This window comes from Mugil cephalus, chromosome 3, assembly GCF_022458985.1.
Source record: "Mugil cephalus isolate CIBA_MC_2020 chromosome 3, CIBA_Mcephalus_1.1, whole genome shotgun sequence".
Classification (NCBI taxonomy): domain Eukaryota; kingdom Metazoa; phylum Chordata; class Actinopteri; order Mugiliformes; family Mugilidae; genus Mugil; species Mugil cephalus.
The window spans coordinates 24183138-24207995 of record NC_061772.1 but is presented as its reverse complement, the minus strand read 5'-3'; the positions used below and the strand labels follow the sequence as shown (position 1 = coordinate 24207995).

At 43.9% G+C, this 24858-nt stretch overlaps 3 protein-coding genes across 19 annotated transcripts in view; 1 reads left to right on the top strand and 2 right to left on the bottom strand.

The window, feature by feature from the left end:
* Positions 1-2483, top strand: part of LOC125005279 (protein TANC1-like) — a 36549-nt gene extending 34066 nt beyond the window's left edge. The window contains exon 29 of the mRNA XM_047580516.1: positions 99-2483. Coding sequence (XP_047436472.1) covers positions 99-1518 — 1420 coding nt within the window. The 3' untranslated portion in view covers positions 1519-2483. The remainder of the gene's footprint in view (positions 1-98) is intronic.
* Positions 2229-11792, bottom strand: wdsub1 (WD repeat, sterile alpha motif and U-box domain containing 1). 2 transcript variants are annotated; one of them, XM_047580517.1, is made up of 13 exons: positions 11734-11792; positions 10624-11041; positions 10077-10264; positions 9278-9364; positions 8778-8871; positions 8355-8388; positions 8185-8225; positions 6749-6855; positions 6587-6604; positions 6293-6319; positions 5782-5961; positions 4389-4523; positions 2229-3769 (listed from the first exon to the last, which is right to left on the bottom strand). In XM_047580517.1, exons 2-13 carry the CDS (start codon positions 11019-11021, stop codon positions 3618-3620), a joined length of 1461 nt encoding a protein of 486 aa, XP_047436473.1. In that variant the 5' UTR covers positions 11022-11041; positions 11734-11792; the 3' UTR covers positions 2229-3617. The 2 variants fall into 2 exon arrangements, with proteins under 2 accessions (XP_047436473.1, XP_047436474.1); XM_047580518.1 differs by having other exon boundaries at positions 10624-11021; positions 11734-11765.
* A 983-nt stretch (positions 11793-12775) lies between these two features.
* baz2ba (bromodomain adjacent to zinc finger domain, 2Ba) overlaps positions 12776-24858 on the bottom strand; it is a 63814-nt gene continuing 51731 nt past the window's right edge. For 11 of the 16 annotated variants that reach the window (XM_047581369.1, XM_047581372.1, XM_047581371.1 and 8 more), the window contains 18 exons: positions 23993-24058; positions 23506-23646; positions 22937-23191; positions 22364-22587; positions 21367-21441; positions 21056-21287; positions 20909-20971; positions 20178-20322; positions 18962-19782; positions 18581-18833; positions 18193-18348; positions 17769-17929; positions 17334-17662; positions 16602-16737; positions 16368-16514; positions 15240-15544; positions 14444-14587; positions 12776-14267 (listed from right to left, as the gene is read on the bottom strand). In XM_047581369.1, the coding sequence (XP_047437325.1) occupies positions 14111-14267; positions 14444-14587; positions 15240-15544; positions 16368-16514; positions 16602-16737; positions 17334-17662; positions 17769-17929; positions 18193-18348; positions 18581-18833; positions 18962-19782; positions 20178-20322; positions 20909-20971; positions 21056-21287; positions 21367-21441; positions 22364-22587; positions 22937-23191; positions 23506-23646; positions 23993-24058 (3810 nt within the window). In that variant the 3' untranslated portion in view covers positions 12776-14110. The remainder of the gene's footprint in view (positions 14268-14443; positions 14588-15239; positions 15545-16367; positions 16515-16601; positions 16738-17333; positions 17663-17768; positions 17930-18192; positions 18349-18580; positions 18834-18961; positions 19783-20177; positions 20323-20908; positions 20972-21055; positions 21288-21366; positions 21442-22363; positions 22588-22936; positions 23192-23505; positions 23647-23992; positions 24059-24858) is intronic. The other 5 variants (XM_047581374.1, XM_047581382.1, XM_047581379.1 and 2 more) reach the window with 1 other exon arrangement.

Sequence of the window (24858 nt, the reverse complement as noted above, 5' to 3'; positions counted from 1 at the left end):
AAAGCAACTTGAACCAGCGCTGAAGCTGCTGCGCCCCAGTGGCCGTGTAAGTTAAGCATCTTGAAAGTTTCTTTGTTCGTCTTCCCTGTCCTCCCCAGGCAGTTTGCTGCAGCGCTGGCAGACCTCCACGAAGCAGCACGACTCTGCCCGTCCAACCGGGAGATCCGACGCCTGCTGGCGCGAGTAGAGGAGGAATGCAAACATTATCAGAAGGCATCCAGCAACAACGCGGCGCAGGGTTACAACAGGGACCCTCACACCCACCACCACCACCACCACCACCACCACCACCAAACCACGGAGGACGAAGCGGACGTCTATTCGCAGGGAAGCCTGGAGAGGCAGGTCCCGGCGGAGCACGACGACGCGGAGAAGGAAGAAGAGGCGGAGGAAGGCGAGGAGGTGAGCCTGCCGTGTGGGAAAAGTCCGGACTTCTGGCCTCTCAATCCGTACGGCCCGAACAGGACTCTCCCTGGAGGTGCGGCCTTCGGTTTAGGGGATCAGCCGCCGTGTTTCCCTCAAGAGGAGTACGCACAGAACCAGCTGTTCGTGGACTTGCCCGAGCCCGTTCCCGCCATCAACAGGCAGAGCCACAACCAGGGCAGTAGGACTCATCACCACTGCCACTCCCTTCAGTCAGGGAGCAGGGTCGGGGGCAGACCTCTCTCCCTGTGTGGTCCCTCCAGCCCTCTGCCAGGTAGACACATCTCCACCTCCCTGAGGCCTGCGCCGGCAGCGGGTATCGACATCGGCCCCGGATCGGGCAACGAACACCCGAGCCACAGTCCCACCGAGCACTATCACCCCATGTCACCCAACAGCTCCTCCCCGCCCGGCCCCCTCCAGATGTACCAGCCCCGCTCCTCCAGTTTCTCCAGGGGATCCGACAGACTCTCCGCCCACTCCATGGGTCTGGACAGCCTGGCTCTCGCCCTGGGCTCCGGCATGGAGGTTAGGAGGGACGGTGGCGGAGGGGGAACGGCCGGCTCAAGAGGCTCCAGCTCCAGCCAGGCCTCCAGCGGGAACCTGTCAGACGGAGGCAGGCAACAGGCGCCGGACACCCCCTGCCCCATCAAGAGTAGCGGTAGCTTCAAGACGAAACCCGAGCTGAAGCCACGGCCCTTCATGGGGGTCATGGACAAATCCGTGCGAGTCCAAGGCCAGCAGACCTCTGGCCTGAGCCGACAGGGGCCGGCAGGAGGAGGAGGAGGTGGTGGTGGTGGTGGCGGTGGTGGGGTGGAGAGTTTCAGTATGTCCGTCATGGAGTTCCAAGGACTAACCAACGAGTTCAAACGCGCCTCATTCCAGGAGCAGCTCTCCGCGAGCCAGACCAACAGCCAGCAGCAGGGCCGAGAGTTCGGAGAGCGGCTCCACCAGCGAGAGGCCAGAGGCACCGCGTCCTCCCAGCTACGGTTCCCCGACGGGAGGCACAGACAGGCGAGCCTAACCAGAGACAACCCAGCTCTGCACATGGCCCCCATAAAACCCAAGCGCTCGTTTATAGAGTCCAACGTCTGAACGTAGTTTATCGAAGCACAGATACGGGCTGTTTTCAACAAGCTATGTCCCGCATAGTAGCAAGGGAGACCGGCGTGAGAAGAATTCCCTTCCCTCAGCCTGTTTTTGTAGATTTATGCTGCAGCACTGCATTTACAATCTAGAACCAGTGTTCAACTCAGGCTACTCGGCTTTTTGCTTACATGTATACAGCGACACTAGTGTATTCAAGGAAACCAGGCATACCTTAAGTAGGGATTTAAAAAAGAAAAGTGGTATGTTGTCTCAACTTTTAATTTATTCTATCAAAATATAGAAATCAGAGAAAGCTTCGTGCACGAATATACGAAACCTCACGCTATTAGCCGCAGGGTATGACCATTTCTATTGTCAAGTGTCTTTTCAAGAACATTTATATTTGTACGGTGTACACTATATTTGCAGATTATAACTATATATATGTACACTACCAGTCAAAAGTTTGGACAAATCTTCTCATCCAATTCAATGAGAAGGTGTGTTCAAACTATTGAGTGGTAGTGTACACATATATATATATACATATATATATATATCCCTGTAAGTGGTTATCTGTCAGCATTACAGGCTTCAGAAGGAAATTACTTTGTGTATTGAGATTCCTTTTCTTGGTACATTTGATAAAAAAAAAAGGCAATGTACATGTTGGAAACTTCTTGTCATAATCTAACATTGAATTGACTGCTTCAATATTCACAGTATATGTTATTTATTTTTGCATAGCAGAGAACATATTCATATAAAGTGTTTATTGGTTCATTTGGACACAGAGAGAGAGCATTTACAGAGTACGTAGGATATAAAAAATAAAACAAACTTAATAAACTTTTTAACATTGCTGTACGTCCATAGTTGTCATATACCCTTTTCAGAGTCGTACTACGGATCACTACAGAATGCTGCCACATTATTACCGTGGTATAATAAAATATTAATGGAGGACTACATTTCTGCCTCTACTTCTTTTACGGTATAAAATATAAAACGGTGTTTAAGTTTGTTTCCTTTCACAGTACGACGTCGAGCCACCAAAATAAAAACTACCCGATCATTTCGGCTAGATCGGACGAAGAAGCAAACCTTAAACTAATTTGGCCAAGCGCTATTCCCATAGGGTGTGTTGGCAACAGGGTCCTGCAGTGTTCAATCTAAAAGACACACGCGTAATGTGTCCCCGCAGACAGACCACATAGTGTTTTTTTAGCTTCCAGTTAAAGTCCTGTTAAGTAATATCTCTAAACCTGGCATTGAAGCAGTGGACTCTCTTGTAATGTTTGTAATGCTGACCCAACTTTAAATAAACAAGCTGGTCTGTAGCTGTCGTAGATCGTCTAAAAGAACTGGATGTAGCCTCTAGGTGTGAAAAGCCTCTGAGCAAATCCTTTCTAATAGACTCCACTGATTGCAAAAAGAAGTATGGACCTACTTCTCATTTGAAAGTAGGGTATGGTTTAGGACAAGCTGCTACTGTATAAATGTGGATATTCTCTGGTTCTTTTATACATCCTGTGTATATGTATCGGGTGCAGTGTTCAGATGCGTACAACTCGTCGTGTTTTAGTTATTCAGTCAGTACAAAAAGGTACTAAGGCATCACACACAACACTGAGAGCCTCACAGTTTTTTCCCATCATGTCGCTGATAAATATAATATGCACATAAATTAAAGTCTCTTTTCAGGATAACAACAAAATATTTATACATAAACAAGGGGAAGGGATCACCGGAAACTGTCAGCCGTATGAAGAAGTAATGAAAACAGTATCTATGTGCACTTTATATATATATTTATCTTAAAGTGGTGTGCATCGCTTTGTCTCGGCTATGTGTTTTCTGTCCTGCACTTGAGAAGAACTAGGAGCAAACTTACCTTTGCCTAAGTTAGTGAATGGTTGGTCGTGACAGTCTAAGACACCAAGGTATCATGAGCAGAACAGGACTCGAGTGAATAACGGGACTAATAATAACTAGTTTTATGAATGAGTGGCACCAAGGAAAACCCCAGCGTGAGGAGAAGCTAAAATAACCTGACACGCTGGCTGCTCTATCTGGGGCACACGTGGTCACAGGTCTGCCAGATGCTAGTGGCTGGTCTTCCAGCGGCCAATGGCCATCTTCAGGGTGTAGTTCGGGGTGAGCAGAGTCGTCAGTAAGGGGAGGTTGGTCATGGGGCTGGTGCGGTTCTTGGTGCTGATCCAGCTCTCGATGGCCTCTCTTTCGTACGAGTAGCCATCTGTTGGGGAGAAGCGCACAGTGTAAATGACACAAACAAAGAGGCAGCAGCTAATTTACACTACCAGCCAAAAGTTTTAGAACACTCCAATATTTTGTTTTTTCTTTTTATTGAAATGACTGAAGTTTAATGTCTAATTTCACTCTGGGATGAAAGCATAGACCAAATAAAAAAAAATCATCAATATATAACCAAAAATATATATTCTAAACTTTCGACTCTTCAAAGCAACCATCTTTGACTGATTTAACATGTGAACACACTTGTTGTTAATCAAATATTTCGTGGAGAGTTCTTCCCAATTTTGTTGCACAAGTTCCCAGAAATGTGTGACACTTGTAGGGCGCTTTGCTTTCACTCTTCTGTTCAGTTCACCACAAACCAGCTCCATGGGGTTAAAGTCTAGAGACTGGGCCATGGTCCACTCCATGTTTTCAAGCTTTCCATCTTGTTTTTATCCTGAGGTAGTTCTGGTGTAGCTCAGACTAAAGATTTGGGTCATTATCTTGCTGTAGGATGAAGCTCTGACCATCTATACCAGAGGATAATGATGCTGTTCTAAAACTTTTAACCGGTATGTAATGTGTGTTTAGTGGGGAAAGGTGTGATCTCAGCTTACCAGCAGCAATGACCGGTTCCCTCATCAGCTCTCTGGTGATCGGACACAGGAACTCGTCAGGAGTGCCTGAACACACCGAGTCACTCTTGAGCTCAGCCACCTTCCTGAGGAGTTTACTGCGAAGGCCCACTGACTCTGCAATCACAAAGTGAGTGCAAAGTATGAAGAAACACGCCAAGAAATGAATAATCAAGACTTCAAGTGGAACAGGCTGAACGAACCCAAACATGTATAATAATATCAAGGTTTTGGGCCTCTGTAATTCCTGCATTTAGCACTTTTCACTCTTGGCAAATGCGAGCGTGGGTGAGAGAACATGGTGGGAGCAGACCCAGTCTGCTGACTGTCTGTCCAATTCAAAGCTAAATGCTACTAAGTGCGGCCGCTAAGTGCTCCGACTAGTTTAAATACTGGAGAGAGTGTAAAAAGGAGCGATCTCATAAAATAAAGAGCGCGACAACAATCTAAACAACGCATCGCTTTATAGACGCCGCGATAAACCTCCCGGTACAATCTGTTTATTGTGTCGCTCCTTTAAAAGGAAAGCATGTTTATTGATTTCACTCCCACCTTTAGAAAAATGAGCTTGTTTCTCCGTCTGTCATCCCCGTAGATAAAACACGCTGCTGCTCAATACTGTTCTCTGAGTTACCTCTGGTGGGGGGAAAAAAAAAAAAAAAACGACGGGATTCATGCTGTGTTACTAAAAACAGAACAATGTGAGCGCAAGCTGTCACAGCGGCGACGCCGTGGAAAGTGAGGAGTGATTGACAGCGGCTGTGGGACGGGAATGACGGCACGGCAATACAACAAACATTTGCTGACAACTACGTGACGAACACCGGCCTGGCTGGTAGACTGACATCAACAACATAACACTCCTACTTCACGCTGGTGGTTTCACTTTATGCAGAAAAACAAATAAATAAATAAATAAAAAGTCTGACAAAGTAAAATTCAGACAGACTCGGAAATATCCGAGACGGCTTAATGATATTAGGTGCAAATCCACTTTATACCTTATGGGAAATTCAGTTTTGAGGATTGCGTTATGTAAGTCATGAATTGCTCCAGATTAACGTCTGGAGCCACAAAGCTGAACGCTTTTGCATTGCAGCCTAATATTATATAATCTCCTCAGACTAAAACCTCCATCAACAGGCCTTACTTTAATTTAATTTATGTGCCGCCTTTTACGCGCGTAAATAGCTACTGAAATCCTAATCCACACACGTCCATTTTTTTACAAGAGACTAGGCGCGTAATAGCCATAAAAGTGGCTTCATACTTGTACGTCTCAAACAAAAGGAGGCATTAGGGCTACGAGGGACCGAGGGCGTGAAGAAGTGACACCGCTTCCCGCCGAGCGGAGTGTGATGTTTGTCCTCCTCACCGACGTGCAGCTCTGACGCCAGCGTTTCCTTGGTGAGGCCGAGCAGCTCCGTCCCATCTATGTTGTTGGCCTTGAACGTGTCCACCAATCCCCCGAGGCCCTCCTCCGCCAGCCACTCCGACACGTCCGCCTCCGACCAATCGCCGACCAGCAGCTTCAGCCGGCCCGACGGGGCTCCCCCTGAGAGGGCGGGGCAAGAAGAGAGGCGGTCAGGCCCTCGGCAGCTGCGGCACCTTTTTGAAAGATGGCCGAATATTGTCCGCGCGAGACGATTCCGGGCGTCCTGCTGACTGACTTATTGATTAGGAGGCTGTGGCTCGCAAGGCTTCTGTAATGATATAAATGAATGTCTGGAGGCTCCATCGACGTTCTCATTGGCACAACCGGTTTGCAGTTCGCAGACAGTTTAATGCTACAGCAAACTTAGATGATAAACACACTCCTAACAAAAAAAATATATATTTGTGCAATGAGTGTTGTCTCATTTACAGACAGTTACCGATGCTCTCACCTTCACTTGATGTCTGAGCAGGTTCCTCTGAAACAAAACAAAAAAAAAAGGAAAGAGTAACTGTAAACATGAGAAATGCAATAAAATCTTTGCGCAAACTTGAGACACTTGAGACTGAGGAGCGATTAAGGAAAAGAAAGCACTCTGGTACACAACACCTGTGTCCTTCGCTACAAGACGAAGCTGGTTTAATACACAAAATCTCATGTCTAACAACGACGCGCACGGCGTCTTAAAGAGTTTCTTTCTTCTGCTGTCGTAAAAGCAACAAAAAGATAAAAAAAGAAAACTAACCGGGCCACGACTTCCCGCCTTTCCATCGGAGGAGTTACAGTGAAGGAGGCAGACACGAGAAAAGGGAAACGAGACAAACGCAATTAATCATTAAACATGCAGATGGCAGTCTTAAAAAAAAAAAAAAAAAAAGAGAGAAAAGATTTATGTGCTTTTTCTCACCGTGCTGACTGCAGCCGTCCTCCAGCCTCCAGATGTTCACCGTCTTATCCATGGATCCGGTAGCAATTAGCGGTGAAGTTGGAGAGAAGGAACACGCCGTCACGTACCTGCAGCAGAGGACAATCACCTGAGTGTCGCTTTAAATAATTACGGCGTGTAATTTACGCATATTAACCAAAGAAAAAAAAAAGCACATTTATGACATACAAGAAGGGAAAGAAACTGAAGCTATGGTTTGGCTGTTACAGGATTAAAAACTGGAAAGCTGAGCACTAAGGCTTGATAGCAGACTTAAACACGTAGCCGCGGTCCAAATGTTCTCCATCAGAGGGCCAATTCAGTAATGTCTTAACACATCAAAGGCTGCACTAAGATCTAAATAAGGATCAAAATCTAAATTCGGCTGATTGAAGAAAGTCAAGGCAACGTTAACGAGGACAATTTTTAAAAACCTAAGCTGGATTTCTGAGAAATGTTGATCCCCTAAAAGCCTCAATTAGCAACTGGGAGAAGCATCTAGACACTCACACAGTGTTATTCCAACAGTTCGTGTGAAGTCAAATGAGTTTCCTTGAGGCACTTTTTCAAGTGTTTTTTACTTTTTCGCCATTTATCCACTTTTCCCTCAACTTCGTCGCTCGCTTCCACTTCAGTCACTGTGTTTTTTTTCCCCCCCAGAATGACTTTCATTCGCCCCACTGAAAGGAGTTTGCTGCCTTTCAAACACAGGTGGCTGGATGGACGCGTGAATAGCTTGTGCTAAGTGGGATCATCCGTCTATGTGCGCTCATGTGGATGTATGTGTGTGTGGGGGGGGGGTGTAGTGAAAGTGGTCCTGGCTTGACAACATGTCAGAAGTTGATCATATCATACACATTTATCTGTAGAATTTAATAATAAAAAATAAATGGAAAATATACTTCCAATACCTGCGTTAGTCACAGAGGATGATCCTGTAAAACATTTATTACTAAAGAGACTGAACTTGGGCACCATCGTGAACAGAGGAGTTACTACCTGATGCAAAAGTAACCAAGTGAAGTATAAATAGACATGGGATAAAATAAAGGTTTCAATAGTTACTCATCCAATTTGTGTGTTTTTATTGTTTAAAGATAAAAACTATGAGAACATTTCTGATCAAATATAATTTCATCACCTTTGTTTTGTACTAGTTTCCCCCATATAAGTGGGTTATGCTCAAGGTTTCTTGATATGTGACTCGACTTGAGACAATTTTAACTGTTACTGATTCTATATAAAGAGTACTTTAATTAAACTGAACTCAGACTATGGCAAAAGAAGTTAAATGATGTAAATAATAATGAGAAGCTTAGAGAAAATTGAATGCAGTTGCTGTTTAAGTTGTGGCTTAGGTCCAATATGAAAACCCCATTGATCGAAACATTACCATATAAATATAAATTAATATTTACCTCTCGTGATGGGTCAGTGTGTAAAGCAAAACAGCATTTTTCTGCAGGAATAAAAAAAAAGAAAAGAATAAAACAAAAGATGAGTTTTCATGACGGCACTTTAGTCTAAGGTTAAAGATAATTACTACTCTACTCTTAGCATTAAATCAGTGAAAGGAAGACGTGCTTACAGCATCATAGACTGTAACGGTCTTGTCCACAGAACTAGAGGAAAAAGGAGAATAAGCAATGTCTCATTCAGCAAATTATTTTTGTACTTTGCAGTTTTCATGAAGCAATCAATGTCTCCCTCTAGTGGCTCCACTGGAGTACTACACTGTTAAACTTATGCAAAGGGTGGCCTACTTAACACCTCTGAAAAAAAAAAAAACAATCTATATTTTAAGTAGATCTCTTCATCTTTAATAGATCAAGACCTGGAGACCGATATATTTAAGAATGATGTAACATGTAGATTTAGCGCATAGCTTGTAACTGTGAATTTTCTGGAAGGAATCAGGATGAAGTTGTGAATTTAACATTCAATAACAACACATCTAAGACAAAGAGCAGAGGTGAGTCACTAGTATGCTTTCTAAAACATAAGATCTTACCCAGACACGAGCAGCTGCCCGTCAGAGGAGTACGCACAGGAGAGGACTGGAGCTGACTGCCCGGTTAATGTGTGCAGCAGCTGCATCTTATAGGCTGCATGTGAGAGGAACAGATGTAGTTACTATCGACACAGTTTAGCCAAATATGGAGAGAAAAGGCAGAAAGTTGGCCAATAATAAAAAAAAGGGGGGAAAATACTTTATCTGCTAATTACGTGCACAAATACAGGCACTATGCATGTTTATTTGGCAGCAGGAAACTGCACACATCAACCTTAACTCTACCCTCCCTAGTGTATGTGCAGAGAGCATCAGATTGCAAAGAAAGCAGCACCTCATATAATAGTAATAGTCAAATGGTGCATGGAGGCACACTGACAGTCATTAAGTTTATATGAAACTGGGTACTGTAAAAATGACAGACGATCATGTGAGACACAGATCCGGAGAGATCTTCCGCTCCTGTAATAATGTAATAATGTAATAATACGTCTCCTTACCTCCAGAGCTGAACTTGTTAATGGCCCATATCTTCAGGTGACTGTCTTGTCCACAGGATGCCAGACGAAACTGCACGACTTGACCACCTAGAAGACAAAACAAACAGCACTGGTGAGGTTTTGTTGAAAATGGTCAATAATATACTAGTATCGCCTAATATACGACCATCTCAACCTTCTAAAAGTGTGAATGTCATCAAGCTCCTAAGTTTTATAGGCTGTAATTTTACCTATAGTTGATGCTTCCATTTTATCCATTACAGTTTGAGGTTTGCATTTTAGTCAGGCTAAATTAATAATCAGTAAGACATATATTTGATGACCGTGTTATCGGCTTGCTGTTATATTTGATAATGAAATTCTTTGTTCAACTATAAAATGAAAAGCCTCTGAATACATCTCTTTTAATGTTCTTAATAATCCGATTTGAATGATTCATGGCAAAAATGTTGCAATATTATGAGCTAGGTTCTCTACTGTTAAAAGGAGGACAGTTACCACAGTTGCCGTAGTGCTTGCTCTGTAACACTTTTGGGTCTTGAGACAATTTGTTATAGATACTATATAACTACAATGAAACTGAATCACACAGCGGCCCGGTGGTTAGCGCTGATGCCTCCCAGCGAGAAAGCCCGGGTCTCTTTGCATGTTCTGTCCGTGTGGGTTTTCTCCAGGTTTTTCCTCCTCCCACCTCCAAAGACGTGCTCGTTAGGCTAATCGGTGACTCTAAATTGACCGCGTGAGAGTGAGCGCGAACGGTCGTCTGTCTCCGCGTTAGCCCTGCGATAGCGGTTCTCACCGCTGTGGATGCCGGGAGCGAAGGTGCAGCAGGCGACTCCCAGGTCGTGGGCGTTCTTCTCCACAAGCCGCTGGTTCACGTTCAGGTCCCACAGGCGCAGGTCGCCGTAGGTGGAGCCGGTCACGAACATCTGACTGCAGGGGCTGAAGGAGCAGGCTACCATTGTCGTGTCATGCACCGCCCCGGTCCTACACAATCACACACAACGGTAGCTGCGTGAGCGGTTCAGCTTCATGGATGATAACAGAAAGCGAATATTATGTCAACAGTAGTGAAACAGACATTTCAGCTCAATTTATTGATCGCTTATCAAGATATGATGAGAGATGCGGGCGGCTCCTCACCATCCACTCCCAGACAGAGCGTCATCCGTCATTAGACTATTTAACAGTTTAAGGTATGCTATATATTGTTATTTCTTGTTTATTGTACTGTGGTTGGGTGTTTCTGTGAGTGGCAAGACTCCTTGAATTTCCCTTTGAGGATCAGTTAAGTATGTATGTATGTATCCATCTATCCATCTCTCAAACTGTTTCTACACCTTTACCTGCGCAGCTGTTTGGAGGGGAAATCCCAGAGGGCCAAAGTGCCATCAGATGCACCAGAAACCAGGTGGACGGAGTCGGGGGACAGCGCGCAGATCCTGACGGGGCTGCGGCCGGGATGCTCCAGGACGGCCTCGATGTCCCCCGTGACCATAGACCAGATCACCGTGGTCGCGTCCGTGGAGCACGAGGCGAGGAACTGTCCACAGGCGCTGAAGCAGCAGCAGTGGACGCTGTAGCCGTGTCCCGTCAGCGGCGAGAAAGGCAGCTCCGAGAAGTCATGGGTGTTGTATATCCGCAGAGTTTTATCCCCGGAACATGTGGCTAGGAGTTTGGCCGAGAAGGCACACCAGTTGACATCGTCCTGGTGGTGGTGCAAGGTGCAGATTAGAGACGTCATCTGGAGGGGAAGAGACGGTCCTTAAGTTAACACAGAGACAAAGAGAAAATTAAACTCTACAATGTTTTACAAATTAGTCTGCCTGGTCTGTTTGACACATCTCTGTGAAGTAAAAATATCTGTAAGCCATTAATGTCGGCAACGAGATCTGGAACATTCGGCGAATTAACTGTTTAATTCAAGTACAATATGAACCATTTCTTAAGTTATTTATGTTTTAACTGACAGAATTTCAAAGGAGATAAGTCAGGCCTGTATGTCAGTGTTTGTTTTTATCCATTTAAATGCTGAGAAACGTACATATTTTGACTTTTATTCCTTCAGTCAGGTCGACTTTTTTTTTTTAGGTCAGTCTGCAGTTAAGTCTTCAGCTCTGCAGTGACATATTAGAGTAATTTCAGAGTTTTAATACATCGTCCATTTAAAAAAAATCTCTATTCTATCTATAGTTACTTTAAATTGTACCTTTACTTTCTTTAATCAACAAATGCAACAGTGGAGCTGACGCGATGCTGCTAGCTGGGCTAAGGCTAGCCGTGTTTCTGAGTCGAGAACAATCTTTGTGTTTCTTATTAACATATCAGATATATATTGTCACCAACATGGGGGGGAGGGTGGCTCAGACCGCTCAACAACTAAACCGAGGCGGCAAATAATAAGAAAGTGGGTTGACAAATCAGTTAAGTGTCATTAAAGCTTCGTCTTCTCTTACCGTTATCTGCGTTTTGTTGTCTTTTCGCTTTTCGCTTGTTTACTTCCTCATTGGTTAGCTGGCGCGTGACGCAATGTGGATTACGTCACCCCGTACGTGCCTGACGTTTGTAATAATAATAATAACAATAATAATAATAATAATAATAATAATAAATAGAGACTGTAGGCACAATTTGTTGGGAATTATATTATGTGTAGTATTTGTGTGTCGTGTGTAGTATTAGAACCTAGAAGGTTTTTGGTTTGGATAAATTGTGGCTATAATATAAAAGATCCACTGATTAAGATCATGTTATAGTCTGCTTATGAATGTGAGTAATTTCACATGGCCAAATCTTCTTACTCTTACTCTAGTTTATATTTCTCTTCCACATCACGTGTTGCAATTGTACTTTTTACTTGGTTGTACTTCTTGAACTTGATTCCTTACTGTTTTATAATACAAATAAAGGCACGTGAAATATGATGGGCTGTCTTTGTACTAAACTAGTAAACTTCCCCAGGAAGTTAATAATATATTTTTAATTGTTACAACTGATAAAGTTTATAATTCTAATGTATTTGGCATTTATTTTTTAATTTATACTATTATTTATCATTTTCATACTTCATCCCACAGCTAAACACGTTTCCTTACTGTGCATATAGACAATAAAGATTTTGAATCTCGAATCCATTTCAACTCTTTGCCATGTGCATGTATCTTCATTTCCTTTCCGCTGCTGTATGTCTTTCTCCCGAGATTAATAGTTTGTTTATGTTTAGAATAAAAAGAATAAAAAGTCCCACTTCCTTCAAATTGACACAAAGCTAAATAATGATAATTCTAACAAGTGTAATCTAAACATGCAATTTCAAGGGGTTCAAATGCATGTTTCTGGTCAATTTTCCAGTTCAAAACTTCAATCTGGATTTGGCGTTATTTCAGTAGGTGTTTTCTGGAAAAACTTGAAAATTTTCGGATAAACCTTATATTGCTGCTGAGATACCTTCTACAAAATCAGTCCTGAGGAGTGCAAATGAAATAAAAACAAGTCACATACGTTGAAAAACATCCTTTTAATAGGTCCGTGCCACACACTAGTGAAAAATAAAGCTCCTACAAAAGAATGATACTTTTATTCCACAATATCTTAAATAAAGTAACTTCAAGTACTTTTGACTTGGGTACAAAAAAATCTAGCTGCCTCCATCAGGCCACAACACACAGCAAGGTTCAACACAGTGGTTACAAATGGCCTTAGGTCCTCTGTATTGTGGCAGATTACGAGGAAATGCATTATGGAAGCATAACTGAATGCTCGTTGTTCCTTTTTTTTCTCTGCGGTCTTGAGGAATGATTTCTATGTCACTGTCCAACTCTGGAGGCCTTGTTGGATTGGAAATCATATAAAAAAATAATTGTCGTAAGAATGAAAACTAAAAACAATAACATCCCCTACATGCCCCTGTTGGAAGGGTAGGCACTACCAAGATTAAGGATACCACAGTGTTTGCAGAGGATATGTATATACTGTACAAACAATATTTATGATAATGTTTTCATCACGTTCACTAAAATAGAATGCTACAATCATTCTAAGGCATAAACAATATCTTAATATTCTTAAACAATTTTTACACGTCGTTCCAAACAAGACATAATATTGACATTAATAAACAGTATATACACATGAATCACCAATGTCTTAACTGTTTCTCTGCTGTTCCTGTAAATAAATGCAGTTTTACAGTTTGAACAAATGAATACAGTCCTCTGATGCCTCTGAACAGTGTAAACAGGTTTTTTTTTTTTTCTTGGCTTTGTTTGATATTTGGGAGGAAAAGAAAAAAATTATAACACAAAGACACATTCCTTTTTTTTTTTTAATTCAAAGCAGTTCTGCTGATTCCTCCTTTTCATAGAAAATGAAGTGGACCTTGATTCATAAATAATTATTACAAAATTAAATACATTCACTATAATACGATTAAATAACAAAAGACTATTTACAAGTAGTGGAAAGTATTCTAGAGCAGACACATCAGTGACATTTGAGGATTCATTCAGTGCAGTGTTCTGAGACAGGGAATGGTATTGCACTATGACACCCCATTTCTCTGGGACTCTTTGGGGCTTTTATCCCTGTTGTAATAAATCCAGCGCACCTCATGTAACAACTTTTTTTTTTTTTTTTTCCCAAGGTGACATCTCTCTTAAGCACACCACAACTTCCTTAGTGACGAATTGACTCCTTCTTCTTCTTCTTATTCTTCAATTCCGCAAAGCCACAATCTCCATCAGAAAGTAAAAATGAAATCAAAACCTGGTGCGCCATGATGAAAAGTTGAATGGGTTTATGGGGAGAGTCTGAACAGATTTTTTTTTTTTTGTTTTAGTTTGTTTGTTTCAGAAGCTCAGTCCAGCGCTTCTCGAAGAACTTCCTCATGTTATGGCCGGCTCGGCCAATGTCTGAATTGTCTTCATTGAATTTCTCGCAATTGTCAAAGACCAGGTTGACGTCAATGATGAAAGTCTCCAGGTTTTGATATCTGAAAAAAAAAAATCAAATCAAATCATTAAATCAAAAAGTTCCACGAAGCTGATGCATCACATTCTTCGGTGTAACTTCTTTTCTTGAAAAACACTACACGGACTTTATATTCTACGCGAAGGCCCCGAAGGCTTTTAGCAGAAGTAGAAAAAGAGAGAAGCAATGGGAACTCACTGGCTGCTCACAAGCTTCTCACGTATGGTGGAGAAGTCCATCGGTTTCTTGATGACCTTCCTGTAGCCAGGGACTGATTTCAGGTTGACAGGTGTGAGGAAGGGCCATGCATCCTGATGCCGTTCCAACTCAGCGAGGAGTACTCTGTTGGTTACACAAACACACAAAAACACACACACACACGTTGTATATGAAACAGAGTAGTTGTCTGACGCCGGATCAGATACGCGGTCATAATATTCATACAACCACTCAGCTCTTGAATAGTCATTGTTTGGGTTTTATGAACCACAGTTTAAGAGTTGGGCTTCACATTTTAAGCCGTGGCTATTACCAGCAAAACGGATGAGAAATCAGCTGCTTCTCAGGACCAAACAGCAGGTAAAAAATGCTGGAGGCTAGCTATGATAAACACGGTTCAGGATTTAACATACATGAGCGTTTCCCCTCTGGTGTTGAGTAGAGACCAAAAACAGAGCCAAAGGAACATGAGACGATGTTGATCTATGTCCACCGTGTCTCCCATTTGGGTAAATCGACTTGCTTTGCTTAGAAGCCGATCACGTGGTTAACGGTTGTTTCTGCTGCTCCCATGTGGCCAAAAAAATGTCCGTCAGAAGCTTTAAGATTGGGTTTATTTTATTGTCTATAGTTTTTATGACCAAATAAGCAAAGTTATTAGTCAGAAATAAACCAAAGTTTCAGAAGAAAGTGAAAACACACCATCTCCTTGAAGCTCTTTAGAGCAAAGTGGACATGAAAGAAGGACAAGTATGAGCAAGCCACGTGCACATACCTGCACAACCCCAGGTCCCTGTTGTTGTCTCGAGCTGTCTTGGCTCGCTTCACACACGCAGGGCTTTCCTGATTGGCCACTATCAGAGCAGGTGAACTTTCCTCTGCCTTCCTTTTCCTGTTGGCGTCTTTCGCTCCCTTCTTGGGCGTGCTGCTGGCGCTGGCAGAGTCGTCCTCTGATACCTCGCCATTACCCGCCTGCTGCTTCCCGTTCTTCTTCGCCTCTGCGCCTTTCTTAGCGCTCCCTCCACTTGTTGCTACCGGTTTGGTGGGAGGCTTCTTGCTTTTTGGGGACGGACCACTTGCCTGCGAAAGTAAAAAAAAGTGCAAGGTTTGCTAAGGTTAGGGACGGTTTAAACCGGCGGCGCAGAATCCACTTTCCTAAAAACGTTCGGTCAATTTGTCATATCATACACCATTAATATTATTTAGCTCTTTTGCTGACCACATTTGCATAAAACATCTCGTAAAACTTGCAATAAAATCTGTTGTTATCCAGCTTCTCAGGGTGTGAATGTGAGTTATGAGCTTTATTGTCACAGGGTGGGACAAATGCCAAGTCCACGCTACAGACAGTTAAACATAAGAGGAAGTGTAATAAAACTGTAAGGAAATATAAAAGTCATGCAGATGTTTTTCTGAGTGAGAGGCGTCCTTGTCGACGTGCACCAGGCACCGATAAGACATAACATTATGACCACCTGTCTAATATTGCGCACGTCTCCCCTTGTGGCTTCTGACAACAGGATGTCGTTAGTTTGGGCCTTTGGGTCCTTTGGATCATCCCACAGATACTTGATCAGTTTGGGACATAGTGAATTGACCATCTCGTGCTGTTGTTCCTGTGTGTCTGTGTCAGGCTGCATCCTGCTGGGGGTGGCTGCTAAGTGTCATTGCTATGGGGTGGGGGTGGTTGGTGGTACACGTCTAAGTAAGTTTTCCCAAGTAGTCACAATGTTATGCCTGAGCAGTGTGTACTGTGAACAACACACGTCGTCTTCTCTCTTTGTAACATTAATCTTATTTATTGGTGGGTGTAGTTTGAATCAAACAGAAAACATATGCAAACACGTGAAGTCGGAGCGAACCATAGGGACACGCGACGGTGCGTAATAAGATGCTCTGATACCTTGGATATGCAGGCTGGGCAGTACCAGTCTCCTTCTGGGATGCTGGTGATCTTGGGTTTGTGACAGTAAGTGTGGCAGCCTTTGTCACAACCATCACACAGCAGGAGGAGGTCCTCGTTATCCCCCTTCTTACAAATCTGACAGTACTACAAAACAAGTGCATTCATTAAAAAAAACACGCACACACTTCCTTGGTAGAGTTTGTTCTTCATTAGCGGTTTTTCTTTTCTCACCACTTTCATGATGGACCTCTCCCAGGCGATGGACTTCTGCAGCTGCTGGATACACATGGCCAACTGGGCAGCGCTGCGCACCTCGCTCAGGGCCTTCCTCCAAACCTTCATGCCGTGGGCCACCTCCTCCTCGCCGCTGGAGAAGACACGAGAAGGCGATGAGACTCGGAAACACAAAAATAGACGTGACTGCGTGGGATCGTTTCCACACACGTACACACACACACACGCTCAAAAGTAGTGAGCTGTATCGGTTTAACTAGTCAAGAAAGCAGACTATAAAGAGCTCCAGCTGTGCATAGACAGGCATGAGGATTTTGGGAGTGTTGGGTGCTGGGGAGAGGTACACACCGATTTTGTCATGTTAAGAGGGCGCTCATGCAGAAAGTATGAGTGTGTACTGTATAGTGGGAGTCATAAGTATGCCCATAACTGAGGTTACTGACGCACAACACCATGCAGATGACTGTAGAAAAAAAAAAAAAAAACACAGATGCCAGTAAAACAATGCCTGTCTAGGAAATGAAACAAAGTGCAGCCCCCTCCCCGCCCCAAAACTGCACAAGACCAAAAAAAAAAAAAAAAAAATGCCAACAAGCCACCACAAAAATATGCTGTGAAAGCACCAAAGACCCTCACTTTTTGAGTATTATGGGAAACATAAAGCACACACAGAGAGGAAAGGGTCTTAGTGGAGAGGGGGGGGGAGCTTTGGTTGGAGAAATGACCTACCCTTCCCTGTCAGCACTAGTGGATGGGGCGGGGGCAGGGACAGTGACCGTACCCACATTATCCAGCCTGATCTGAATGGTGGTACCTAAGGGGCTCCTCAGGTACCTTCTCTCGATGTTGCGCTCCAGATCGGCCAGACGTGTCACTGCTATGTCCAGCGGGTTGTCCGGGTGACGCATCACCCCGCCCTTCTCCCCCCGCTCCTCCGGATGGTCCTTGGACTCCTTGTCTCCTGCATTTGCTGATGCTGGCGTTGATTTGGTCGGGGGTTTGTGCTCATAATACACAAGGTCCTCCCGTTCGGACTGAGGGTCCGGATACGTCCAGCCCTGGGAGAGGGAATCAACTGTTTAGTCCTGCACAAAAATGTAGTTTTTACCCCAGTCACAAATGAAGTGAAGGGGGGTTGTTTGGATTCATGTGTTACTACTTCACCTTGACTTGCAGGCTGGCTGCAGTGACCTTCCTCTCCAGTTCCTCAACCTGCTGCAGCACAGCAATGTCCATTTCCATCGCCTGCTCCTCAACGCACCAGCCCCGCACCGACTCCACGCTGACCTGGCTCTCCTCCAGCTCACGGAGCTCGATCATGGCCACTGGACGAACGACATGACAGATGTCAGTCAGTCAGTCGTGAATACACACACACACACACACAAATTCACTCGCCGATGCAGCTAAACACAACATCAATACAGTCCTACATGCACAGTTATCAAGGTAGTTCAAATGTCAATAATACAGTGTTGGCAGTCACAGACTATTACAGGCCTGCTTTTAAATTTGGAAGACAGCACACAAAGGTTTATCTGTTACTCATGTAGTGATGACACGCTGAGAAGAACTTTTACAAGCTTACCATCTTTGTGTTTGGTGCAGACCTGGGGGATGATCTCCATGTATTTCTGCATCTGCCTCTGGAGGACCTTCTCTCTCATTCCTCGGCTGTGGAGAGCATTGGCCAGAGCTCTCAGCTCTTCAATGTCAGACACCCGCCACCAACCTGTCAGCATCTCTGAGACAACAAGCACCAACAAGAATGTAAGTTAAAAGACGCTGGACATCTGTCAGTGTAAAAAGGTGCTTCATTGAGTTAGAGTATGTTCAACCTAAATTAAATTGCGTAGCAAAACTTTGGCTGATCCCATTATCTTGGATTACTCAGGCAGGTGACTACTTTTGAATTAAAAAGTGGGGCTTCGCAGTAGCTGCCGCTTTAATTACTTTCACCGCGTTTTGTCACTCACCCTCCGGGATGGGCCGAGGTATGGCGTGATCGAGGGATTTGGGCATCTCCAAGGCGGGAGAGGGCATGGAGGAGGTTTTCTCAATGCGAGGTAAAGGTGATTCGCTCTTACTGGAGACACTCGCCGCCGTGTTCCCCTCTAGAGAATGACCCGGCACGGGGCTGGGGCTGCTGCACAGAGGCAGGCTGGGACTTATCATACCACTGGGCCAACTCCCGAAAGAAACTCCTAGCAATGAACCACCTGACTTCACCTGGGGAGAAAAGAGAAAAAAAACACACATGCATGAGGGAGCTGGAGGAGACTGAAACGAGGCGTTCATGCGAGCTGGGAAACAGCTACAACTACTACAGCTGTATCTATTCCAACCAACAGCCTCACCTGCAGGGCAGATAATGGGTAGTTTAGGAGGCCGGCCGGGTGGTGCGGGCTGGCTGAGGCCGAGGCAGCGGAAGGGGTGAGAGGAAGGGCAGGGGACGGAGGTGGGGATCTGGGTCGGCCCGGGGTGGAGGTTGCCTGAGGGGACACGCGAGGCGCTCCTGGAGGAGTCGTGGTGAGGGAGGTGAGGTCACAGGGGTTGCGAGGGAGCAGACTGAACCAGTGTCCGCTCCTCTCCGTCAGGACTCTGAGCAGCTGGTCGTTGGCTTGGAATGAGAGGTGAGGAGACGGGGCGGGCGACGAGGCTGGGGGAGTGTTCCCTGGGCTTTCGCGAGGAGCTGGCAGGCACGGGACAGATAAAGAGGCGGAGGCTGGGGGAGGGATGTTTGTAGTGTCATTAGTGGTCACCATGGAGGGAGTTGTTGCTGCCGCCGGCTCTGGGGTATTGAGAAGGGGGGAGGATGGCGTTGCTGTGGTTGTGACAGTGGGAGAGCCCACGGGACTGCCGTTTTGTCTCACGTGGGGACTCTCCTTGTCCTCTGCCTTCACAGATTCTTTGCCAACGTCCTTGCTGACATCGCGGAGTGTGCACAGTTTGGAAACACAGCCTGGTTGCTGGTAGAAGACAGCTGGGGAGTCTATCTTCCCCTCGTGCTCCTTTTCCTCCTCTTTCTGTATCTCCAAGCCTTGCGTTCGAATGCCCGGCCCATCGAGGCCGGAGGGTTTCTCCTTCTGCAATTCGATCTCCTGAGGTTCTTCTTTGACCTTAACCTCCTCTGCGGCTCTCCTCCTTCTCTGTCGCTCCTCTTCCAGTTCCTCTGGAGCTACAGGAAAAAAACGGAGAGTACCGTCAATGTGTGTTCTTAAAACTGAGTTGTGTTTACTCTATAACATTATTCTCCGTTTGCTTTTGGAAGATAAGTAGAGTTACGTGAGATTATTATAATTTACAGATGCAATCTCAAATTAATCTTAGAGAATTACGATAAAGTAAAACATCATCAGCATAATTTCCGCTACTTCTAAAAACAGCTGAAGATGCAGATAAACAGATTAATTTCCTCCGTCTTCCGGCATAATCAGATGTCTTAGCGCGATTTCTATTTTCCAGATATGTTTATGAGTGTGTGTGTAAAATAATATTCACAATTAGATGAGAAAGCTTAAGCATCTCGGGATAAGGATGGATCAAATTTAGCGCGTGGTGTACTGTAACTACCTTCTCCGCTCTCCATGGCTTCAATGAAGACCCCCCCACAGTGGGGAAGCACCCAGTACCGGCGGCGGTAGCGGTCCTGTCCATACATCATGGAGCGCAGAGAATGGGAGATCTCAAACAGCTTTCTTCTGGTCTGGTGATGTTGCTGCAGTGGTATAAAACAAACTCCATGACTCCTAAACACCCTCAGAAAACATGCTACACAATGTCCTTTTGTAATCTGTGATATATCACGCATTACATGCTATGCTAATTAGGTAATTCATGCTAATTAATGTCTTCATTAGTAAATTGTGTTGCGTCAGCATACGTGCTCATTTAATGTACTAAACATATGGCGGTTTTTAACACATCCTGTGAATATTTAAGCATGTTCAGGTTGAGAAAATGATGTTTTTCATCACATTTACGTCGGTTTTCCAAATTGTACGGTGCATTTTCTTAAATTGTATATACATAAATAAACGCACGTTTGTGGTGACGTGCACTGGAGCCCTGGTTAACCAGTTAGCATGATGTCTAGTAATACCCAACATCAATAATACACCATGTTTCTGTGGTTTATTCATAGTTTCTTCCCCAGGAGACCTGTTTAATCTCATTGCGTGTGCCACATTTAATCACACATTATCAGCGTCACCCAAGCATGCGTTCATTTTCTGACGCCTTATACATTTAATTTAATGGGTATAAACTTTGTTGCAGTACGTTTTTTTTAAAAGAGCGCATACCTTGGCTAATTTCTCAATTTGTTTCTCCAGCTCTTCAATACTGGTGGCTTGGTCAACATCATCCTGGCAGGAGACAACAAGAACAGTAAACGTCTGTGGCACAAGGTCAGTTTTAACAAAGAGTTTATTGTCTCATTTTTTTATTACCTCATCATATGTCTCCACTTTTTTAACCTTTTTCATCTCTTCCTCCTCCTCCTCTTCGTCGTCCTCTGCAGGGTCATCGCTGTCTTCGTCATCTTCGTCGTCGTCTTCACTGTCAGCCGCCAGTTTCCTCTTGCGTTTGGTGGCTGAGGACGGGGTGCCCACTGACTGGTTTTCTTCCACGCCCATACTGGCCTCCCTCCTCCCAGTTCGTTTGGCATAAATGGTCCTCAACCTGCATAAACACACACAGGTTCAGCATCATAGTGTGTAATCACTCACTTGTTTAGAAAAAACATAAACAACAAACTTACTTCTTCAGTTTTCCCTCCATGATGATCTTGTCCTTCCTCATGTTTGCCATCTGATCCAAGTTCTTGTCGATCTCACTTTAATAGAAAATGCAGCCCCGTTAATTGTTAATGTAATAACATAAAATATTGGTTAAAAGTTCAGGAAGAAGTTCAGGGCATCATAAATTAACACTTGCATAATTCCCTTACAAGCAAAAGGACTCTATTGCAAATTACTGCTCCCTACTGAAGCTTCATGAATCGCTTTCCACTCCATCACTAAAACATAACCTTATTAGCTGATGAATAACTTGCACGTTAAACAATATAAAAGCACATTTGCTAGAAAATTACGTATTTCTTTCTGTGCGTGTTTATTGAGTAGAAAAGTTGGATTTCAAATGTGTTAATTATGTCACTCCAGAAATAGAGAAAGAATAACTTACTTTATAACCCTGCATCATTCTATCAGTGACACACACACACAACACACTCACACACAAGCTGCTTTCAATCGAGATGGACACTTGCACAACAAATACCACATTTTTATTTTGTGACAGTTTTCATTAATATATTTGTGATATTTTGTACTAAATGCATCCGTGGCATTTTGAACTCTTCAATACTGTCATCATCACCCGTTCTAATGAGAACAATGCTCATTCTATATATTTATGACAATAACTATGCACTCCAGTTAAATGCTTACACTTCAATTGGCCTGTTCAGTCGAATCTAAAAGTAACGGAATTAATTCTTTCTTTCATTTTTATATCTTCTTTTTAGTGAAGTAGTGCGGCAGCATTTGCATTTATAGTAGTTATTGTGTGTGTTTTGTCAGCACATATGCAGCTTAGTGGGACTAGACAAAACAGTATTTTACACCTCTGCATGCTTTTATTAACACATTTTGTTAGTGACAATAAACACGACTTGAATCTTGTGACGCTACATTAAGAAAAGACCTGTGGTCAGTTGGATGGTCACACATTTCAGCTCCTAGTGCTGCTCCTACCTGATAACAGCTTTGCTGCAGGCCAGTTCGTTAGCCAAGAAACCCAGGATTGAGGCCTTCTGGGCAGGCGAGTGAGCCTGAAAAGCCTTGGTCTTCAGACTGAGGGCCAGAGGAGCCAGTTCTGTATTGGCACAATGGGCTCCCATGTACATCTGCAGCACCTCAGAGACGTTATCCCTGTTGATGCCAACGTTGGTCAGGTGGTCTCCCAGCATTGTTTTTGTCTAATAGAAAAGGAGATAGTGACAAATAGGTTTTTACCCACTTTCTTGGCAAATTTTATTTTTCACAGACATTATTAGGTTAATAGTTTTCACAGTACAATACCTAAACCTAAAATATATAAGCAAAACAACAGCATCAGTGTTATTATATTATTATATCAGACATTAGCAATATGGTATATAAGTGCTACATCTGCATATTACGCTATTATTGTTTTCAATACATGTTTTTACAACATCTTAACATCTTAAAATTACTAGACAGGGCAACAAGTGCTCTATTTTCATTCCAAGTGTAACTCTGCCACTAATTTAAAACTTATACACAAGTATCTTTGAAGTATCTCACCTTTTGTCCAGGTGGTAGACCGGGATCACAGACTGCCAGAGAGAGCAATTTGACCAGAAGGTCCTGAACCTGGCCCATGCTGTCGCCCACATTGAGCAAGCCCTCCTGCAGCATACCCAGGGTGGGCACGTCGGCATTCAAATCGAGGCCCAGAACCTTCCCGAAGCCTCGCAAGAACTGCATCAGCATCAGGCAATCCGACACGGCACGTCCCGGCAGGATGAGTCCGGGGATCCGGGAGAAATCAGGAAGAGCCTGAACACAGGAAAAGAGTTACAAGTTAATGCTGTTCTAAGGTGTGGTTTGTGTGGCTTGTAGACAAGAAGACAAAGTGTAAGTTTGAGTCATGCATCTGCTGTTATCAAGATGGTGCTTTTCAGTTTATACAGCTGTAGTGCCAGGTTATTTTAAACGTTTAGCAGTACTCCTATTTAACCACTTGGGGGCACACACATCCACATGTAAAAATATGCAGTACCATGTGGTCTTATTACACTGACCCTCAAGAAAATGTTAAACTTACAACATCAATAATAATAACGATAATAATTTGCAACTGTGTAATCTACCTTATGATCAGACAGACACATATCTTCATTTGGCTTCTTCAGTTCCCTCGCTATCTCCAGCTCCAGCCTCCGTTGCTCCAGTTTACGCTCTTTGTTCAAGCGCTTCTCATCCCTTTTCTCCTGCCGCAAGCGTTCACGCTCCTAGAGAGTCCAAAATTCAAGGGAGCGTTAGGGAAGCGAAGTGTGTGTTGCGTGCATTTGCGTGCGTGGTGAAAAAAAAAACAGACAAGAAGGTTTACTTGACTTTGCTGAGCAGTGTTAGAATTCAGCCTAATGCTGCTGTGCATTCAAAAGAAAAGTGCTTGAGGGGCCAGAATCTTTTGACTTGGTAAGTGTGTTAGAAAAAAAAAAATGAATGAAGGGAAAGAGCGCACAAAAAGGAGAGAAAGCGGGAATCCATCGAGGGAATAATGACTTGGGCTCTTTTTATGGAGTGGACTGTGTGCATGTGTGTGTTTCCGCATTTATCCGCGTGCGTATAGACTACCTCTGCTTTCTTGCGAGCCTCAACCGCCTTCATCAGCATTACATGTTGCCGCCTCCTTTCCCTCTCCTGAAGTACAGAAAACAGAGGCACATTAACAAGCACACACCGCACATACAGCACTCAAGGTCGACTAATTGATTTATGTATTAATGCAAAACTGTAATGCACTATATTCAATAGAGGCACCATACTTGAACAAACACAAAACGATGCTTCACATGTATACACTTTCACATGTGTGGTGGAAGCATAAGTGAAGAGTACAGTAGTACAATGACAACCAAAAAGCAACACATAGATGCGATACAAAGTAGATGTGATGACAGGCTCAAAAAAGAGAAGCAGCTGGAATCGGTGACGGCGCCTCTAAACTAAAGCTGACACGACAGAAGCAACATAACACTAGTCGCCACAAGTTTGTCTTGACATGCCACACTGGCGTTACAATCAGCCTAATAAATTCTGTTACGTGAGCCAATGCTAATGCACGTTTGTCGCGTCGTTCCAATAATATTTGGGGAGGGGATGACAAAGAGGAATGGACGGTGAGGAGTAGCTACAAACTGAGCAGTTCCACTTCAGTGGTTTTAGTGACTTAAGTATTAGCGCAGTGTGTGACTGCTGAGGATGGGATGTTGTTCTTTGGTGCATGATACACAGTCTACTGCAAAAGGGCACAGGAATCACTGGTGACTGACTATCATTTTATTTGATCTCTTTAGGTTTCCCGCTCCACCGTATCAGCCTGTCATTCCCTCTGTGATCCACCAGAAAGACACAATTGCCACTTTTTAGGGCTTGCCAAGGACATTTCCAGCACGTAGTGACTGGAATGGGCTTTTTGCGCGGATTGTTTTGTCATCGTG

Coding starts and splice junctions, on each gene's coding strand:
- wdsub1 (XM_047580517.1), bottom strand. CDS start 11,021: ATGACGTCTCTAATCTGCACCTTGCACCACCACCAGGACGATGTCAAC. Junction 5,962..6,292: donor TGCTCAGACATCAAGTGAAG/GTGAGAGCATCG, acceptor CCGCCCTCTCAG/GGGGAGCCCCGTCGGGCCGG. Junction 3,770..4,388: donor GGAACCGGTCATTGCTGCTG/GTAAGCTGAGAT, acceptor TCTCCCCAACAG/ATGGCTACTCGTACGAAAGA.